The sequence below is a fragment of the Culex quinquefasciatus genome, chromosome 3 (assembly GCF_015732765.1).
Source record: "Culex quinquefasciatus strain JHB chromosome 3, VPISU_Cqui_1.0_pri_paternal, whole genome shotgun sequence".
NCBI lineage: Eukaryota > Metazoa > Arthropoda > Insecta > Diptera > Culicidae > Culex > Culex quinquefasciatus.
Genome location: NC_051863.1, coordinates 63,415,537 through 63,436,247, shown reverse-complemented (window position 1 = coordinate 63,436,247; position 20,711 = coordinate 63,415,537). Strand labels below are relative to the sequence as shown.

At 29.3% G+C, this 20,711-nt stretch overlaps 1 protein-coding gene across 2 annotated transcripts in view; it reads right to left on the bottom strand.

The window, feature by feature from the left end:
• The window catches only part of LOC6054663 (zinc finger protein rotund), a 219,150-nt gene that overhangs the window by 100,772 nt on the left and 97,667 nt on the right, over positions 1-20,711 (bottom strand). The window contains exons 1-2 of one of the 2 annotated variants that reach the window (XM_038261932.1): positions 8,493-9,594; positions 5,694-6,233 (exon numbers count right to left, since the gene is read on the bottom strand). In XM_038261932.1, the coding sequence (XP_038117860.1) occupies positions 5,694-6,233; positions 8,493-8,957 (1,005 nt within the window). In that variant the 5' untranslated portion in view covers positions 8,958-9,594. Of the gene's footprint in view, positions 1-5,693; positions 6,234-8,492; positions 9,595-20,711 lie in introns of those variants that run through there. The other variant, XM_038261933.1, reaches the window with a different exon arrangement.

The window sequence follows — 20,711 nt, the reverse complement described above, 5'->3', positions numbered from 1 at the left end:
GAGCTTATGGGATTCTGGCTATATGGTCTCGAAAAAAAAAACTACCTCGAGTTTAAAGAAAAACACCTCCGGGATTTTTTCAACGTTAGTAGTGCTGGATCGGAACGGAATCGACGTAACACCTTATAATGTGGCCCTCTTAAACCTTGCGGTTTCGTCAACGGATCCACAGGCGTGTATCGTTCTTTTTGCGACAAGACTCCGCCTCCCGGGTCTCCTAAGTGTGAAGGTATGGGCACGGGGAGAGGGCACCGAATACCTATATTTACACTTAGAATTTTTTGTAGTGCTGGATCTCCTCTTTCAAATGCAACCTAGTGCTTAAAATTTGGCTTGCGCCTTTTCGAGATATTTAAGTTTTAAATTTGCATCTTTTTTACCTTAAATGGCTGTAACTTTTGACCCTTAAGTCCAAATTGACCTTTCAAAAAATGCTTTCTATTAATTTGGTCGTAGAAGGCGTAGATTATGAGATAAAAATTTGGTGTCTTCGACAAAGTTGCTTGGATTGGCAAGCTCAACAACTTTCTAGAAGACATATAAATTCCCAAAGATATTCCTGAAAAGTTAGATTTTCAAAATCACCCTAATAGTGAACCATCCTAATTTTAAACAAAACCAGAAGTTGACCCTTTCCATTTGCAACAACTCTTCTGGAGACACCAAAGCTCCAAAACTTCATAATTTTTCGGAAAATCCGTTTTCCACTTAATTTTGCGATCTGGACCACTGTGCAATGTACAGTCCCACGAGAAGTAGTCAAAACAATTCTGCAGAAAGATTAAAAATATTTTTTTTTATTTTTTTCCCTCCCCCACGACTTTGGTTAGAGCCGAGGGACATAAACTTAAAAAAATATTTGCAACGGCCTAACTGTCCCAAACTACGTTTTTTGGAAAATAGTCTAATTTTCAGTTTTAACAATATGGGAATCAAATGATCGGACTTTTTTCAAACATTTCGAGGTCATAACACAAATTTTAATAATACTTAAAATTTTCACAAAATTTCGTATTTTTGAAAAATACAAAAAAATTTAGTGTTGTAACAATATGGGTATCAATTGATCGGGATTTGTTCATACATTTCGAAAGTAATAGCAAAAAAAATGCAAAATACTAAAAATTTACAAAAAACTACGTATTTTCGAAAAATTTCTAAAAATTTCTGGTTTTTACAATATGCGCATCAAAAAATTTATACCATTTGTAACAAAACAGGATTTTTGAGCATTTTTTCGACAAATCGTAGTTTTGGGAAATTTTGAGTATTTAAAAAAATGTTTAAAAATATATTCCGATCATTTGATACCCACTTGTACTGAACTGAACTGAAATTTAGAGTTTTTTTTTCAAAAATTCGTAAATTTGTGAAAATTCTGAGTATTTAAAAAAAAATACTTTCGAAATGTATGAAAAAAACCCAATCATTTGATACCCAAATTAAAGAAAACACAGAATTTTAAAAAAAATTCAAAAATACTTTGTTTTGTGAAAATTTTTAGTGGTTTCAAAAAATTTTGATGACATTCGAAATGTTTGAAAAAATTCTGATCATTTGATACCCATATTGTAAAAAAACTTAGATTTAAAGTAGTTTTTTTTTTGAAAATACATACACCCAAATTTAAAGAACGAGGGGATAGTCCTCACGAAAAGAAACGTGAGGAAAGTGCTATATTACGAGAGTATAGTCCTCTCGCGTGTTCATTCGTTCATTGGAACAGTTCATCCTATGAGTGGCTTATATGAACAAACGACCGTCACTCAGTCACCGAACCATGGTGGCTCATACGGCAAAGGCACGGTTCAATATGCCGAAGGTCTTGGGTTCGAGTCTCAGTACCGGTACTTTTTTTTTTTGATAGATGAACTTTTTTGGAAAATGAACCATGAGTAAAGTACTCTCGGTAATTTCGGGATTTATCCTCTCCGTCCGCACACAGTACCATTTTACTACTGAATCGTGCTCTTTATCCTCTCGAATGCCGATGCGCAGTTCTGGGTGTAGTTTTGTGAAAATATTGAGTAGGGTAGCGTAGTCATCAATGAGACACTTTTGGTTTTCAACTTTCAATGATTTTTGTATTTTTATCATCTGCATTTTTAATGAGCTTTTAATTACATTTTCTTTCTATTAAAGTGTTCTAGCATTTACCAAAATAAGAGATCGATCTGATGTCTACAGCCAGAGTTATTCAACTGTCTCATTGTAGACGCACTTGGCAGGAGCAATGAGACAGGTGGGTAACAATGAGACACTCTATAAAAATCAAAACATTTCGAGCTAAACATCATGTTTTTGTGTTGTATCATTGCAGGTGACTTGGCTTGAGCATTTTAAAGCAATTTTGCCAACTTGAAACTTTAATCAACAAAAGTTATACTAAATAGCATCTAAATTTTGTAAAATCCATATATTCATTGCAAATAACTTTATATTTTTGGTTAAATGAAGTTTAAATTCAATAAATATGCCAAAAATCACTTTAAATTCAAGTTTTGTAAGATTTCCAAAGATTTTGAAAAGTTTAATGAAGAAAAATCAAAAAGTCTCATTGTTACTTATGAGTGGGGAACAATGAGACAGCCCTGGATTATGGGTATATTCGTAATTTTGGTCAAAACTGATGAAAGGACATTGTAGCCTAACTCATTCCCTATGAATAGTCGAAAGAAATCTGAAGAAAAATTAGTTTTTGTGTAAATGGCAGCCATAATCAAAGCCACTATTATGGCAGACGTGTATCAAGTAGACACACCTTTCCTCCAAATATTAGCCTGATTCGTTGAAACTACGACTTGTGAGAGCCACCGGGGCAGTGCAAAACCGAAGCGTTCAAAACCGGGGCATGACTGTATCCATGCATTGATATAAAAAAATGTTTACAAAAAAAATAAACTCCTCCTCCAACCAACTTGCCTTCATTCTCAAAACCCAAAAGGGTTCCATCAAAAAAAAAAAATCACAAAAATAAATGTTCAATTTTTTCTAAATCTGTTGATTTTTTCTTTCTATTATTTAATAACTCCCGGTTTCAACAGTCCCTCCAATATTGACAACGAGAGAGTCCACTGTATAAGAAATTCTCAAGATCTTCTAGGCTTGGAAGCTTGACGTTTCAAGAACTTCGAAACATGTTTATGAACAATACTCTAATGTTTTAATTCAAAATAAATGAATATTATCACACTTCGGTGCAGCTTACAATAACTAATAATAACTTTAAGTGTCAAAATCAGTTTAAAAATATTGAAAAATTACTGGAATTTATTTTGAAAAAAAAATGAAAATTATGCCGATTATCATTCATGTTTCAGCGAAAAAAAAATAACGGCGCAAATCAACCAGAGCTTGTTGCACTAAGATTTTAACAAAAGTCCGGAAGATTGTAAAAAGGGTGGTTTTTGTAAGAAACCTCGTCATGTTATACATTTTTAGAAAGGTATTTGAGAGACCTTTTCAACGAGTTCAAAAGATTGAAGATCTGACAACCCCATCAAAAGTTATAAGCACTTAAGTATTATTTATGAACTTTTTAGAGGCCGGATCTCAGATATTTTGACAAAAACGTTGTCCGGATCTATCATGCGACTTGTCGTTGGGTAGGTAATCAAAAGACCTTTCCAACGAGTTCATTAGATTGAAAATCTGACCAGCCTATCATCGAAAAGTAACATTTTTTATATTTTTTCTGTTTTGAACGGTGAATTTACTAAATACATGAATGATTGACATAAACTTCCATTCTAGAAGCGTTTTTCAAAATGGCAAAAAATGATGTAAGCAACTCGTTGCAAAACTTGATTTTTCCGCACTCGTTGGATAAATGTACGACTCGTGCTGAAAAGTTGATCTTTTTGCAACTTGTTGCATGAACTACTGTGTTGATTGCTCTGAACCCTGAGGTTTCTTAAAAAATAAGAAATCATTTTATTCCTTTGAATCCTTTTTTCTTATGTTCAGAATAAAAAAATAAAAAAAAACATTAATTTTTTTTCGGGAATCGGTTGTTTGAAGATCTTTAGAAACCCTCGGATAATCAAACTTGGATGATCGTGTCTGGTCTGATATTGATTAAAGTATTGCAGGAGGAGGAGATATGATTGTTTAAAAGATGTGTTTTTTTGCGAAAAAAAAAGCCGTTTTTTGGCCACCCTACTCGCCAAACAAAAAATAAATGGGCCTAATTATTTTGGCCAAGAAATTCCCATGCCAAATTAGAGCCAAATCGGAACACTTTTGATTTGGATCCTGCTTTTTTGACGTAGAATGGCTGATATGATTTATTTGATTGGCTTAAGGTTTTGATCAATGTCCTTTATGAATTCAGTTCGCAGTTATTTTAAAATAGTTTGCAAAACCAAAAACAAGTTTATTGAGAATACTTATCCTCCAAACCTCTTGCTTTAAAACGCTTCCCCATTCCAATCTAACAACAGCATTTCTCATGTGGAATGTGAATGTGTTCCCCCGTACATTTTTTTTCCTCCACCATGTTTAGCTTAAGCATGCTTTTTTATGTATTTCTGCTTTTTATATTCCCAGTTATTTTTTCTTACTAGGGGGAGAGGGGGTAATATGCAGCCCCTAAGGGAAAACTGTGATTTCTCAACCATTACAGCATTACTGTGGAAGAATTTTGTTCGATGTTCTTAAACAACTATTATTCTTCGTCATCCATGTGAAAAAAGTCTTAAAAAACCTCAAAATTGTTCGAAAATATAAAATTTTTAAAAACATTTCTGATTCATTTCAAACAACCATGCGGGGCAATACGCACCGCAACATTGGGGCAAAATGCATCATAACATGGGGCAAAATGCACCGGGTAAAAGCAGTTTTCACTAGTCACCACTAGATGACACCGCTGTTTTTACAAAGGAGCTTCACAACGGTGCATTTTGCCCCGGCCACGCTTTTTGCAGAAAATTTAATTAAAAATGCATTTTTTGATGTTTTTGGACTCATATATCTACAGAATAGTGAAGCTTATGGCAAAAACTATACACCTCAACATTTACAATAACAATAAATGTTTTTTATATTGTCCAAAAATCATAAAGAAACTTCAATGAAAATTAGATGAAAACACAACATTTTAAAGTTTTGCAAATAACTTAAGCTGTTTTTACACTACGACGCTCAAATTTTTCCAGCATAGTTTAGCAGTATTAAGCTTCCAATTTCTATGATTTTTTCCCCGGAAAATTCTTCCAAATACCGAGAAAAGCAGGGGGTGCATTTTGCCCCGGGGGTGCATATTACCCCCTCTCCCCCTATATATGTGGAGGCAAGTGATGGTGAATGCAATATTTCGATTATGGGAAAGCATTCGCTTCGTTTTTTTCTATCCTGGAGGATCCTGATTTTTCTTTTCCTCAAGACTTCTCCTTGAGAGAGAGGAGAGGGTCCCAAGGAGAATGCATTTCACCACTTTTGTGTTGTTTTGTTCAGCGAGCAAATAATATCTTGTTTGCTCGTGTGGATGTGTGTGTGTTATTTTTGTTCCTTCTGAGAACGTCTGGAGTACACTCATAATTCAAAGAATGAGATCTCGTCTCAAACGTTATGACAAATCGTGGAACGAGGCAAATTGCATTCTTATTCTTGGGGTGCTACTCGAAAAGCAGGGAATATTTGATGATTTTTTTTGCAAGATCGTGTAATGCAATTGAATAACCCAGACTCACCTCAACCGGCCCGTTCCACATGTAGTGCATCCCGACGGAGGCCGGATCGTGGTGCGAGTTCGACGTCATGTGCTCGGCCATCACCGCGCTCATCCAGTGGACCAGCCCCTGGGTGGGGTTCTGGGCGCCCTGGACCGAGCCCGGCACCGGCATCTGGTTGAAGTTCGGAATGGCCGCGGTCGTCGCCGTCGTGCTGCCGGAGTCGGGAGTTGCTCCCTCGGAGGCGCCTGCCGAAGAAGACGAGGACACCGGATGGTGGTGACCTCCGGGGTGGTTCGGGTTCTGGCCCGGGTGGTGGCGCGGTGATCCGGCACAGCTGGCGGCGGCCGACTTGGAGTCTTCCCGGCAGGACAGGGCAGGATTCGGGGTGCCGAGGCCGTGCAGGTGGTGGTGGTGATGGTGGTGATGCAGGTGGTGACCTTGTGGGTGGTGGGAGTTGTTACTAGTACTGTTACTGCTGGTATTGTTGTTGTTGTTGGCTTTGGAGTAGTCGTTGTTGTTGGTGGCGTCCGAGAGCCAGGGGAAAGATGATGGTGTTTTCTGTTGAAAGGAAAAAAAATGGAAAAAATGAATAATAGTACTTGAAACGCGATTTAAGAAAGCGTAACAGATTTTTAAGCTAACACTTTTAAATCAACTTGTTAACAAATAGCAAAATATTTCTGGTGATCATCAAGAGCACTCCCAAATAGCTTCATCAAAGCAGCTGAATAAAATGCTCTTCAAACCTTCTTCTGGAATTTGGGAGAGTTGATAAAATACAAAAATACAAAAATACAAAAATACAAAAATACAAAAATACAAAAATACAAAAATACAAAAATACAAAAATACAAAAATACAAAAATACAAAAATACAAAAATACAAAAATACAAAAATACAAAAATACAAAAATACAAAAATACAAAAATACAAAAATACAAAAATACAAAAATACAAAAATACAAAATACAAAAATACAAAAATACAAAAATACAAAATACAAAAATACAAAAATACAAAATACAAAATACAAAAATACAAAATACAAAATACAAAATACAAAAATACAAAAACAAAAATACAAAAATACAAAAATACAAAAATACAAAAATACAAAAATACAAAAATACAAAAATACAAAATACAAAAATACAAAATACAAAAATACAAAATACAAAAATACAAAATACAAAAATACAAAAATACAAAAATACAAAAATACAAAATACAAAATACAAAATACAAAATACAAAAATACAAAAATACAAAAATACAAAAATACAAAAATACAAAAATACAAAATACAAAAATACAAAATACAAAAATACAAAAATACAAAAATACAAAAATACAAAAATACAAAAATACAAAATACAAAAATACAAAATACAAAAATACAAAAATACAAAATACAAAAATACAAAAATACAAAAATACAAAAATACAAAAATAAAAATACAAAAATACAAAAATACAAAAATACAAAAATACAAAAATAAAATACAAAAATACAAAATACAAAAATACAAAAATACAAAAATACAAAATACAAATACAAAAATACAAAAATACAAAAATACAAAAATACAAAATACAAAAATACAAAAATACAAAAATACAAAAATACAAAATACAAAAATAAAAATACAAAAATACAAAAATACAAAATACAAAAATACAAAAATACAAAATACAAAATACAAAAATACAAAAATACAAAAATACAAAATACAAAAATACAAAAATACAAAAATACAAAAATACAAAAATACAAAAATACAAAATACAAAAATACAAAATACAAAATACAAAAATACAAAAATACAAAAATAAAAATACAAAAATACAAAAATACAAAAATACAAAAATACAAAAATACAAAATAAAAATACAAAAATACAAAATACAAAAATACAAAAATACAAAAATACAAAATACAAAAATACAAAATACAAAATACAAAATACAAAAATACAAAAATACAAAAATACAAAAATACAAAAATACAAAAATACAAAAATACAAAAATACAAAAATACAAAAATACAAAAATACAAAAATACAAAATACAAAAATACAAAAATACAAAATACAAAAATACAAAAATACAAAAATACAAAAATACAAAAATACAAAAATACAAAAATACAAAATACAAAAATACAAAAATACAAAAATACAAAAATACAAAAATACAAAAATACAAAAATACAAAATACAAAAATACAAAATACAAAAATACAAAAATACAAAATACAAAATACAAAATACAAAAATACAAAATACAAAATACAAAAATACAAAAATACAAAAATACAAAAATACAAAAATACAAAAATACAAAAATACAAAAATACAAAAATACAAAAATACAAAAATACAAAAATACAAAAATACAAAAATACAAAAATACAAAAATACAAAAATACAAAAATACAAATTATACCTCTTATTCTAAATTTAAAATATTTTTTTCTTTGTTATCGATAGTAAATTATTTTGTTATAACTTTTCTGAATAACTTGGAAAAAATTATTGAAAATAGGTTTTCAGCGTCAAAATGTTAGGTGGGACTTGAGTGAACTCAATTAGTAATGTTTTTCTTAAATATGAGAGAAAAAAACTAGTTAAAAATATCAATATTTTTTTATATAAAAATGAAAGTAGGCGAAAAATTTGAGGATTACACAATACTGTTATTTTTTATATATTCAAATTCTCAATCCAATTGTTCATCAATTTCATTAAAAGACACAATTTTGAATCCACATAAAATCATAACCATCAATAAACCCTCCTCCCCCACAAATCCTAACCTCCCTCACTCCATCCCCATCCGTCGTCGCCGTCACCGTCACAACATCGTCCTTGACATCCGCCTGCTGCTCTCCCATTCTAGTCCCCGACAGATGGTGCTGCCGGTCCTGCTGCTGGCTGCAAAGTTTCTTCCCCCCTCCACCCGGTCCTCCACCGCCCTCCTCCTCACAGGGTGACGCCGCCGCCGTCGAGAATAGGAGATTCCGGGGAAAGTGCGACGGACCATGCTGCTGGTAGGGGGGCGGTCCCGGCGTGGACAGATCTTCGGCCTTTTCGTCATCGTGGGGTGAGGTGGAGTGCGGACTCGAGGGGGCTGGCTTCTGGAGCAGGGACGCCGACGCCGCAAACAGGTTCTTGTAGAACTGGGCCGGAAATAGAGGAAAGTGGGGCTTTTCGGGGACGCCCAGCCGGTCTTCGTCGGCTTTCGTGTAGAGGTCCTCCTTGATCCGGATGTTGGACGCCATCTATTCCGGTTGGTTGAAAAACTGGGGTAATCCAAGTGGAGAAAAACTTTTCCCCGACAAACTTTCACTTGTTGGCCTCGATCGACGAGGAGTAATTAGATTTTCACTTTCTTCCTTGTTTGGAATTTGCCACCAGGTAGCGCTGCGCAGCGCGCGCAAATTGCCGCCCTTCAGGGGTAACAAACTTGCGTTTTCCTTCTCTTTTCGAGCTGTTATCACAAACTTTGGTGGTTTTGAATAAATTTTTCGCCCCTTTTAAATGCAACTTGGTTGAGGAAAACTTTCACTTCTGACTTTTCTACTTCTACACAGGAATCAGACTTTTGCGCTAGGAACTTTTTGTTACATTTTTTTTTCTTTTTTCTTTGGTTATCTTCACAGTTGACTTCACTTATTCTAACAGGAAAAAATAACACAAAACCTTCTTCTTTGGCCTAGTTTAGAGGAACTTTCGTTGCACGATTTTTGAAGCACCGCTAAATTTAAAGGTTAGGAACTTTGCTTTCTTCCGCGAAAAAGGCCTCTCATGGTTGTTTGTTTTTCTGCGTTTTTCTTCTAAATTTTGACCTCCGGTGGTCAGATTCGCGACGACTCCGGGAGCCAACCGGCTGCAAACTGCAATCTTTCCCTTGCAGTGGAGCGTCTTGAAGCTCATAATGCCAACTCTTCGCCGAGGACGACGACGACGACGACGGGGTTTTTTCTACTTTATTTTCCTTTTTTTTGCTATATTCAGCTGCTTCCTTTTTCCTGATCAGACCCCCGACCCCCTCAAACTCCCTCCCACCCAACATTCGAACAAAACGAGAAAAATGCAATGGGAAAAATATAAGTTTTATATATACACACATACATTTTTTTATGCTTTCTTTCGCTGCACCCCTCTTCCCCCTCCCCCTCAAATCCTCCGACAATCCGACGTTTTTCTTATTCTGTTCTGGTGTGTGGAAAAGCGCTTTTCCTAGCCAGCCAGCCCGTGCATTGCTTTTGGTGGTGATCCTCGATTTTCCCCGTGTGCGATGAGTTTTTCTTCCCGATGTTCGCCTTGAAGCTTTTCCCGACCGCCCTGGCCTGGCCTGGCCACCCTGGCTACTGGTTTAAAGTTGTTTTTTTTTCTTCTCTTGGTTCGTGTATGCAAGCTTTGCTTTTCTTATGGCTTTTTTTCTGTGTGTGCTTTTTTTTATTTCTTCGCGAGTGTGGACGACCATGCGAGGGAGGGCAGTGACGGAGGGTAGAATAAAATAAATGGTGGGAAAACATATTTTTGTATATTAAAATAATATTAAACAAAAAATATTACAAATAAATTGAATTTTTCTTTAATCCATTGTTGATAAGGTCGCAGAATTTTTTTTTATAGTTTATGACCATTAACTCTAAACAAAGTTAATGGTGAAGGGGGAGGGGGTGAATAATGAAATATAAAAATTGAAAAAAAAAAAAACTTGGGTTGGTTCATCATTCGATTTTTTTTTCGTAAAATAGCGTAAAATTTCCAAAATAGCGACCAAAATGGCGATCATGTAATATTGAAAAAAAAAATCATGTTGTAATTTAATATGCAATCAAATAATAAAATTTGACTAAAACGTGGTCGTAAAACTCGAATTGAAGGTTAAAAGTATGAGAATAAAAAACGATATTTTTTTACAAAAGTTCTAAATATTTTTTTAAAGAGTCCAATCATTGTTAAAATAAACATCAACGAAGGAAAATGCATTTGATTTTTTTTCTATAGACATATCTTTTTAAAAATATCAAAAATGGCCTGAAATCGAAAAAAAAAAATTAAGAAAATATGGATTGAGACATGACCAGCTTTGTATCATTACTTCGGAAGTGTTATTGATAGCCAATCCTTATTTTTATTGAAATATATATATTGAAATATATGCTAAAATTTCTAAAACAAACAAAATTTAAACAAAATAAAAGTTGAAAAAATAATGAGAATTATTGAGAGTAAATTTTATTTCAAAGAGCACAGTAATGTTTTTGTTTTTTCGTTTTGTTAAATATAATACATGATTGCAAAAATATTTAGCATTGCTTTCAGATATTTTTGTTCATTTTTATGGATGAAAATAAGATTCAAAAAACATATGTGAGCAGTTCTCTAAGAAATCGTTCTATTTTTATTAACTTTAGTTTTTTGATTTTTTTAATCCGACTAAAACTTTTTTGGTGCCTTCGGTATGCCAAAAAAAGCCAAATTGCATCATTAGTTGTCCATGTAATTTTCGATACAAATTTGGAAGCTGTCCATACAAAAATGATATAGAGCAATTCTCTACGAAATCGGTCTTTTTTCTTCAATTTTAATTTTTGTATTTTTTAATCCGACTGAACCTTTTTTGGTGCCTTCGGTATGCCCAAAAAATCCATTTTGCATCATTAGTTTGTCCATATAATTTTCCATACAAATTTGGCAGCTGCCCATACAAAAATGATGTATGAAAATTCAAAAATCTGTATCTTTTGAAGGAATTTTTTGATCGATTTGGTGTCTTCGGCAAAGTTGTAGGTATGGATATGGACTACACTGGAAAAAACATACACGGTAAAAAAATTGGTGATTTTTTTATTTAACTTTTTATCACTAAAACTTGATTTGCAAAAAAACACTATTTTTAATTTTTTTTATTTTTTGATATGTTTTAGAGGACATAAAATGCCAACTTTTCAGAAATTTTCAGGTTGTGCAAAAAATCATTGAGCGAGTTATGAATTTTTGAATCAATACTGATTTTTTCAAAAAATCGAAACATTCGTCGCAAAAATTTTTCAACTTCATTTTTCGATGTAAAATCAAATTTGCAATCAAAAAGTACTTTAGTAAAATTTTGATGAGGTGCACCGTTTTCAAGTTATAGCCATTTTTATGTACTTTTGTGAAAATAGTCGCAGTTTTTCATTTTTTTAAATTAGTGCACATGTTTGCCCACTTTTGAAAAAAAATATTTTTGAAAAGCTGAGAAAATTCTCTATATTTTGCTTCTTCGGACTTTGTTGATACGACCTTTAGTTGCTGAGATATTGCAATGCAAAGGTTTAAAAACAGGAAAATTGATGTTTTCTAAGTCTCACCTAAACAGCCCACCATTTTTCAATGTCGATATCTCAGCAACTAATGGTCCGATTTTCAATGTTAATACATGAAACATTTGTGAAATTTTCCGATCTTTTTGAAAACAATATTTTCAAAATTTTCAAATCAAGACTAACATTTCAAAAGGGCGTAATATTAAATGTTTAGCCCTTTTGAAATGTTAGTCTTGATTTGAAAATTTTGAAAATATTGTTTTCAAATAAATCGGAAAATTTCACCAATGTTTCATATATTAACATTGAAAATCGGACCATTAGCTGCTGAGATATCGACATTGAAAAATGGTGGGCTGTTTGGGTGAGACTTAAAAAACATCAATTTTCCTGTTTTTAAACCTTTGCATTGCAATATCTCAGCAACTAAAGGTCGTATCAACAAAGTCCGAAGAAGCAAAATAATGAGAATTTTCTCAGCTTTTCAAAAATATTTTTTTCAAAAGTGGGCAAACATGTGCACTAATTTTAAAAAATGAAAAACTGCGACTATTTTCAAAAAAGTTACATAAAAATGGCTATAACTTGAAAACGGTGCACCTAATCAAAATTTTACTAAAGTAGTTGAAAAATTTTTGCGACCAATATTTCGATTTTTTGAAAAAATCAGTATTGATTCAAAAATTCATAACTCGCTCAATGATTTTTTGCACAACCTGGAAATTTCTGAAAAGTTGGCATTTTATGTCCTCTAAAACATATCAAAAAATAAAAAAAATTAAAAATAGTGTTTTTTTGCAAATTAAGTTTCAGTGATAAAATGTTAAATAAAAAAATCACCAATTTTTTTTACCGTGTATGTTTTTTTCCAGTGTAGTCCGTATACATACATACCTACAACTTTGCCGAAGACACCAAATCGATCAAAAAATTTCTTCAAAAGATACAGATTTTTGAATTTTCATACATCAGCTGCCAAATTTGTATGGAAAATTATATGGACAAACTAATGATGCAAAATGGCTTTTTTGGGCATACCGAAGGCACCAAAAAAGTTTCAGCCGGATTAAAAAATACAAAAAAAATCGAATGACCGAAATCCTAGAGAACTGCTCTATATGAAAATTCAAAAATCTTCATTTTTGAAGGAATTTTTTGATTGTTTGGTGAAGTTGTAGGCATGAATAAGGACTACACTGAAAAAAAATTTTTTGGTGATTTTTAATTACACTTTTGCCAAGATCGAAAAATTTCACGAATGTTTCATATTTTAACATTCTAAATCGTACTATTAGTTGCTGAGATATTGACATAAGAAAATGGAGGGTTGTTTGGGTGAGACTTAGAAAACATCAATTTTCCTGTTTTTAAACATGGCAATATCTCAACAACTAAGAGTCATATCAACAAAGTTTAAAAAAGCAAAATGTAGGGAATTTTCTCAGCTTTTCAATTTTTTTTTTCAGAAGTGGGCAAACATGTGCACTAATTTAAAAAAATGAAAAACTGTGACTATTTTCAAAAAAGTTACCTGAAAATAGCTATAACTTGAATATGGTGCACTTTATCAAAATTTCACTGAAGTACTTATTGATTGCAAATTTGATTTTACATCGAAAAATAAAGTTGAAAAAATTTTGCAACCAATATTTCTTTTTTTTTTGAAAAAAAATCATAACTCGGTCAAAGATTTTTTGGACAACCTGGAAATTTCAGAAAAGTTGGCATTTGATGTCCTCTAAAACATATAAAAAAAACTAACATAATACACCTATGTGGTTGATACCTTCCTCACTTTTCACCAACAATAGGTGAAATGAGTGGTTTGGACACATAATTCAGCTTTTTTTTTTTGAATCCAAAACAATAAGTACACAGATATAACTTAAGTGGTCATAACTCAATACAGGGTTGCCAGATCTTCAATGTTGTGGACTCGTTGGAAAGATCTCTCGATTACCTAATCAACGATGGGTCGGATGATGGATCCGGACATCGTTTACATGCATTTAAATGAGATCCGGATATGTGTGAAAACTTATTTTTATACATAACTTTTGAACTAGTTATCGAAACTTCAAACAATTCAATAGCAATGTATGCGACCCTATTGCAAGTCGATTGCAACTGGTTTGGTAAAAATCGGTTCAGCCAGTGCTGAGAAAACTCAGTGAGAATTTTGGTCACATACATCCATACACACACACATACACACACACACATACACAAACACATACACACACACACATAAACACACAGACATTTGTTCAGTTTTCGATTCTGAGTCGATATGTATAAATGAAGGTGGGTCTTCGAGCTTTTAATAAAAAGTTCATTTTTAGAGCAGGATTATAGCCTTACCTCAGTGAGGAAGGCAAAACGAAAAAAACTAAAAATAGTGTTTTTTTTGCAAATCAAGTTTAAGTGACAAAAAGGTAAATAAAAAATCACCAAAAAAATTTTACCGTTTAACGAGGCACATCAGCCGGAAACCCGTCCTCGAAAATTTTTTTTCTAAAGCTGGTATATCTCGAAAACTTTAAAACATATCGATATGATTTTTGATTTAGCCCCTAGAGTTTTAATTTCTGAACAATTTGCAACTAAGCAAAACTATTTTTACAATACCATTGTTTCAATGTTGGGTCCGAGAGTTCAATGTTGCATGCTGAGCAATTCTCTGAGATTTCGGTCATTCGATTTTTTTTGTATTTTTTAATCCGGCTGAAACTTTTTTGGTGCCTTCGGTATGCCCAAAGAAGCCATTTTGCATCATTAGTTTGTCCATATAATTTTCCATACAAATTTGGCAGCTGCCCATACAAAATGATATGTGAAAATTCAAAAATCTGTATCTTTTGAAGGAATTTTTGATCGATTTGGTGTCTTCGGCAAAGTTGTAGGTATGAATATGGACTACACTGAAAAAATTGATACACGATAAAAAATTTGGTGATTTTAATTTAACTTTTGTCACTAAAACTTGATTTGCAAAAACACTATTTTTAATTTTTTTCATTTTTTGATATGTTTTAGAGGACATAAATTGCCAACTTTTCAGAAATTTCCAGAATGGGCAAAAAATCTTTGACCGAGTTATGATTTTTGAATCAATACAGATTTTTCAAAAATCGAAATATTGGTCGCAAAATTTTTCAACTTCATTTTCCGATGTAAAATCGAATTTGCAATCAAAAGTACTTTAGTGAATTTTGAAAAGTGCACCATTTTCAAGTTATAACCTTTTTAGGTAACTTTTTGAAAATAGTCGCAGTTTTCATTTTTAAAATAGTGCCCATGTTTGCCCACTATTGAAAAAATATTTTGAAAAGCTGAGAAAATTCTCTATATTTTGCTTCTTCGGACTTTGTTGATACGACCCTTAGTTGCTGAGATATTGCCATGCAAAGGTTAAAAACATGAAAATTGATGTTTTCTAAGTCTCACCCAAACAACCCACTATTTTCTAATGTCGATATCTCAGCAACTATAGGTCCGATTCACAATGTTAATATATGAAACATTTGTGAAATTTTCCGATCTTTTCGAAAAAAATATTTTCAAAAATTCAAAATCAAGACTAACATTTCAAACAGGCCAAACATTCAATATTACGCCCATTTGAAATGTTAGTCTTGATTTAAAATTTTTGAAAGTATTTTTTTCGAAAAGATCGGAAAATTTCACGAATGTTTCATATATTAACATTGAAAATCGGACCTATAGTTGCTGAGATATCGACATTAGAAAATGGTGGGTTGTTTGGGTGAGACTTAGAAAACATCAATTTTCCTGTTTTTTAACATTTGCATGGCAATATCTCAGCAACTAAGGGTCGTATCAACAAAGTCCGAAAAAGCAAAATATAGAGAATTTTCTCAACTTTCCAAAAATATTTTTTCCAAAAGTGGGCAAACATGGGCACTATTTTAAAAAAATGAAAAACTGCGACTATTTTCAAAAAAGTTACTTAAAAATGGCTATAACTTAAAAACGGTACACTTTATCAAAATTTCACTAAAGTACTTTTTGATTGCAAATTCGATTTTACATCGAAAAATGAAGTTGAAAAATTTTTGCGACCAATATTTCGATTTTTTTTAAAAATCTGTATTGATTCAAAAAATCATAACTCGGTCAAAGATTTTTTGCCCATTCTGGAAATTTCTGAAAAGTTGGCATTTTATGTCCTCTAAAACATATCAAAAAATGAAAAAAATTAAAAATAGTGTTTTTTTGCAAATCAAGTTTTAGTGACAAAAAGTTAAATTAAAAATCACCAAATTTTTTTTTACCGTGTATCAATTTTTTTCAGTGTAGTCCATATCCATACCTACAACTTTGCCGAAGACACCAAATCGATCAAAAAATTCCTTCAAAAGATACAGATTTTTGAATTTTCACATATCATTTTTGTATGGACAGCTGCCAAATTTGTATGGAAAATTATATGGACAAACTAATGATGCAAAATGGCTTCTTTGGGCATACCGAAGGCACCAAAAAAGTTTCAGCCGGATTAAAAAATACAAAAATTAAAATTAAAGAAAAAAGACCGATTCCGTAGAGAACTGCTCTGCTGTTTTTGCACTCTACATATTGTTTTTTGATCGTGTAACCCCAACATGGCAAAAACCACATTGTCAGTCCAAAAAAGGAAGTTGGTACGCGCTTCTCAAGACAATTACCTATTCATTGAATTTAAATTTGTTTTGATATGAGTTTTCGTTTTTTTATAGTAAATATTCTACAAAAAAAATATTTTTATCCAGCCCAAATCATGCGACAGGCAATTTTGCTGCATACAACAGAAGTGGCAACAGCGCGCCATGCTAGCCTGCTGCTCAGCACTCGGCCAGCACGCGGCACAACGCGAGAACAAAGGAGCCAAATAGGGCCGACTTCATATTTTTGTACGCTTTTAGGAAAATAAATATTGGACGACTGAAATAATGCCAACAGTAAATTATGTAATAATATTTTACACTCTAATAAAATTTATTGATGTTCCACAGCGAGATGGGAGCGTACAATTCGTACTCTGCTAAGCATTTTCATTATGCAACCTGAAGATAAAAAATGAATGAAATTTTATGTAATAATAATGTAATTTGAAACTTCAAATAACACTGGTGATTTCAAAAAAGAACAGTGTTTATTCTATTAAAAATTTTGATAATTTTGGTGGACTATTGACCCTATTTCTTCTCTGCTAACTTGCCGGCCCGGCTGGACTCGGTGTGTGATTGTGTGTGCGTGTGTGTAGGCTTTGTTTTGTTGCAATCATTGCAATCAAAGGCATGGTTTTGGATTTATTTTGGCATTCACGTCGTTATCGACTGGTAAAGAGAATGATCAAAGATAATTTTTACAAAATTACAAAACTACAAAACAACAAAATTACAAAATTACAAAATTACAAAATTACAAAATTACAAAATTACAAAATTACAAAATTACAAAATTACAAAATTACAAAATTACAAAATTACAAAATTACAAAATTACAAAATTACAAAATTACAAAATTACAAAATTACAAAATTACAAAATTACAAAATTACAAAATTACAAAATTACAAAATTACAAAATTACAAAATTACAAAATTACAAAATTACAAAATTACAAAATTACAAAATTACAAAATTACAAAATTACAAAATTACAAAATTACAAAATTACAAAATTACAAAATTACAAAATTACAAAATTACAAAATTACAAAATTACAAAATTACAAAATTACAAAATTACAAAATTACAAAATTACAAAATTACAAAATTACAAAATTACAAAATTACAAAATTACAAAATTACAAAATTACAAAATTACAAAATTACAAAATTACAAAATTACAAAATTACAAAATTACAAAATTACAAAATTACAAAATTACAAAATTACAAAATTACAAAATTACAAAATTACAAAATTACAAAATTACAAAATTACAAAATTACAAAATTACAAAATTACAAAATTACAAAATTACAAAATTACAAAATTACAAAATTACAAAATTACAAAATTACAAAATTACAAAATTACAAAATTACAAAATTACAAAATTACAAAATTACAAAATTACAAAATTACAAAATTACAAAATTACAAAATTACAAAATTACAAAATTACAAAATTACAAAATTACAAAATTACAAAATTACAAAATTACAAAATTACAAAATTACAAAATTACAAAATTACAAAATTACAAAATTACAAAATTACAAAATTACAAAATTACAAAATTACAAAATTACAAAATTACAAAATTACAAAATTACAAAATTACAAAATTACAAAATTACAAAATTACAAAATTACAAAATTTCAAAATTTCAAAATTTCAAAATTACAAAATTACAAAATTACAAAATTACAAAATTACAAAATTACAAAATTACAAAATTACAAAATTACAAAATTACAAAATTACAAAATTACAAAATTACAAAATTACAAATTACAAAATTACAAAATTACAAAATTACAAAATTACAAAATTACAAAATTACAAAATTACAAAATTACAAAATTACAAAATTACAAAATTACAAAATTACAAAATTACAAAATTACAAAATTACAAAATTACAAAATTACAAAATTACAAAATTACAAAATTACAAAATTACAAAATTACAAAATTACAAAATTACAAAATTACAAAATTACAAAATTACAAAATTACAAAATTACAAAATTACAAAATTACAAAAACAAAATTACAAAATTACAAAATTACAAAATTACAAAATTACAAAATTACAAAATTACAAAATTACAAAATTACAAAATTACAAAATTACAAAATTACAAAATTACAAAATTACAAAATTACAAAATTACAAAATTACAAAATTACAAAATTACAAAATTACAAAATTACAAAATTACAAAATTACAAAATTACAAAATTACAAAATTACAAAATTACAAAATTACAAAATTACAAAATTACAAAATTACAAAATTACAAAATTACAAAATTACAAAATTACAAATTACAAAATTACAAAATTACAAAATTACAAAATTACAAAATTACAAAATTACAAAATTACAAAATTACAAAATTACAAAATTACAAAATTACAAAATTACAAAATTACAAAATTACAAAATTACAAAATTACAAAATTACAAAATTACAAAATTACAAAATTACAAAATTACAAAATTACAAAATTACAAAATTACAAAATTACAAAATTACAAAATTACAAAATTACAAAATTACAAAATTACAAAATTACAAAATTACAAAATTACAAAATTACAAAATTACAAAATTACAAAATTACAAAATTACAAAATTACAAAATTACAAAATTACAAAATTACAAAATTACAAAATTACAAAATTACAAAATTACAAAATTACAAAATTACAAAATTACAAAATTACAAAATTACAAAATTACAAAATTACAAAATTACAAAATTACAAAATTACAAAATTACAAAATTACAAAATTACAAAATTACAAAATTACAAAATTACAAAATTACAAAATTACAAAATTACAAAATTACAAAATTACAAAATTACAAAATTACAAAATTACAAAATTACAAAATTACAAAATTACAAAATTACAAAATTACAAAATTAAAAAATTACAAAATTAAAAAATTACAAAACTACAAAATCGCAACTACATTATACAAATAATTCAAAAAATACAATTAATACAAATTATACAGAAAATACAAATTATACAAATTATACAAATAATACAAAAAATATAAATAATACAAATAATACAAATAATACAAATAATACAAATAATACAAATAAAATAAATAATACAAAAAAAACAAACAATAAAAATAATACAAATAATACAAATAATACAAATATTACAAAAAATACAAATAAAACAAATAATACAAACAATACAAACAATACAAATAATACAAATTATACAAATAAAACAAATTAAACAAATAAAACAAATAAATCAAATAATACCAATAATACAAATAATACAAATAATACGAATAATACAAATAATACAAATAATACAAATAATACAAATAATACAAATAATACAAATAATACAAATAATACAAATAATACAAATAATACAAATAATACAAATAATACAAATAATACAAATAATACAAATAATACAAATAATACAAATAATACAAATAATACAAATAATACAAATAATACAAATAATACAAATAATACAAATAAGTCAAAAAATATAAATCATAAAAATAATACAACTAATACAAATAATACAAATATTACGAAAAATTCAAATAATTCAAATAATACAAATAATACAAATAATACAAATAATACAAATAATACAAAAAATACAAATAATGCAAATAATACAAATAATTCAAATAATACAAAGAATACTAATAAAACAAATAATACAAAGAATACAAATAAAACAAATAATACAAACAATACAAATAAAACAAATAAAACAAATAAAACGAATAATACAAATAATACAAATAATACAAATAATTCAAATAATACAATTATTAAAAATTAAACAAATAAAACAAATAATACAAATAATACAAATAATACAAATAATACAAATAATACAAATAATACAAATAATACAAATAATACAAATAATACAAATAATACAAATAATACAAATAATACAAATAATACAAATAATACAAATAATACAAATAATACAAATCATACAAATAATACAAATAATAC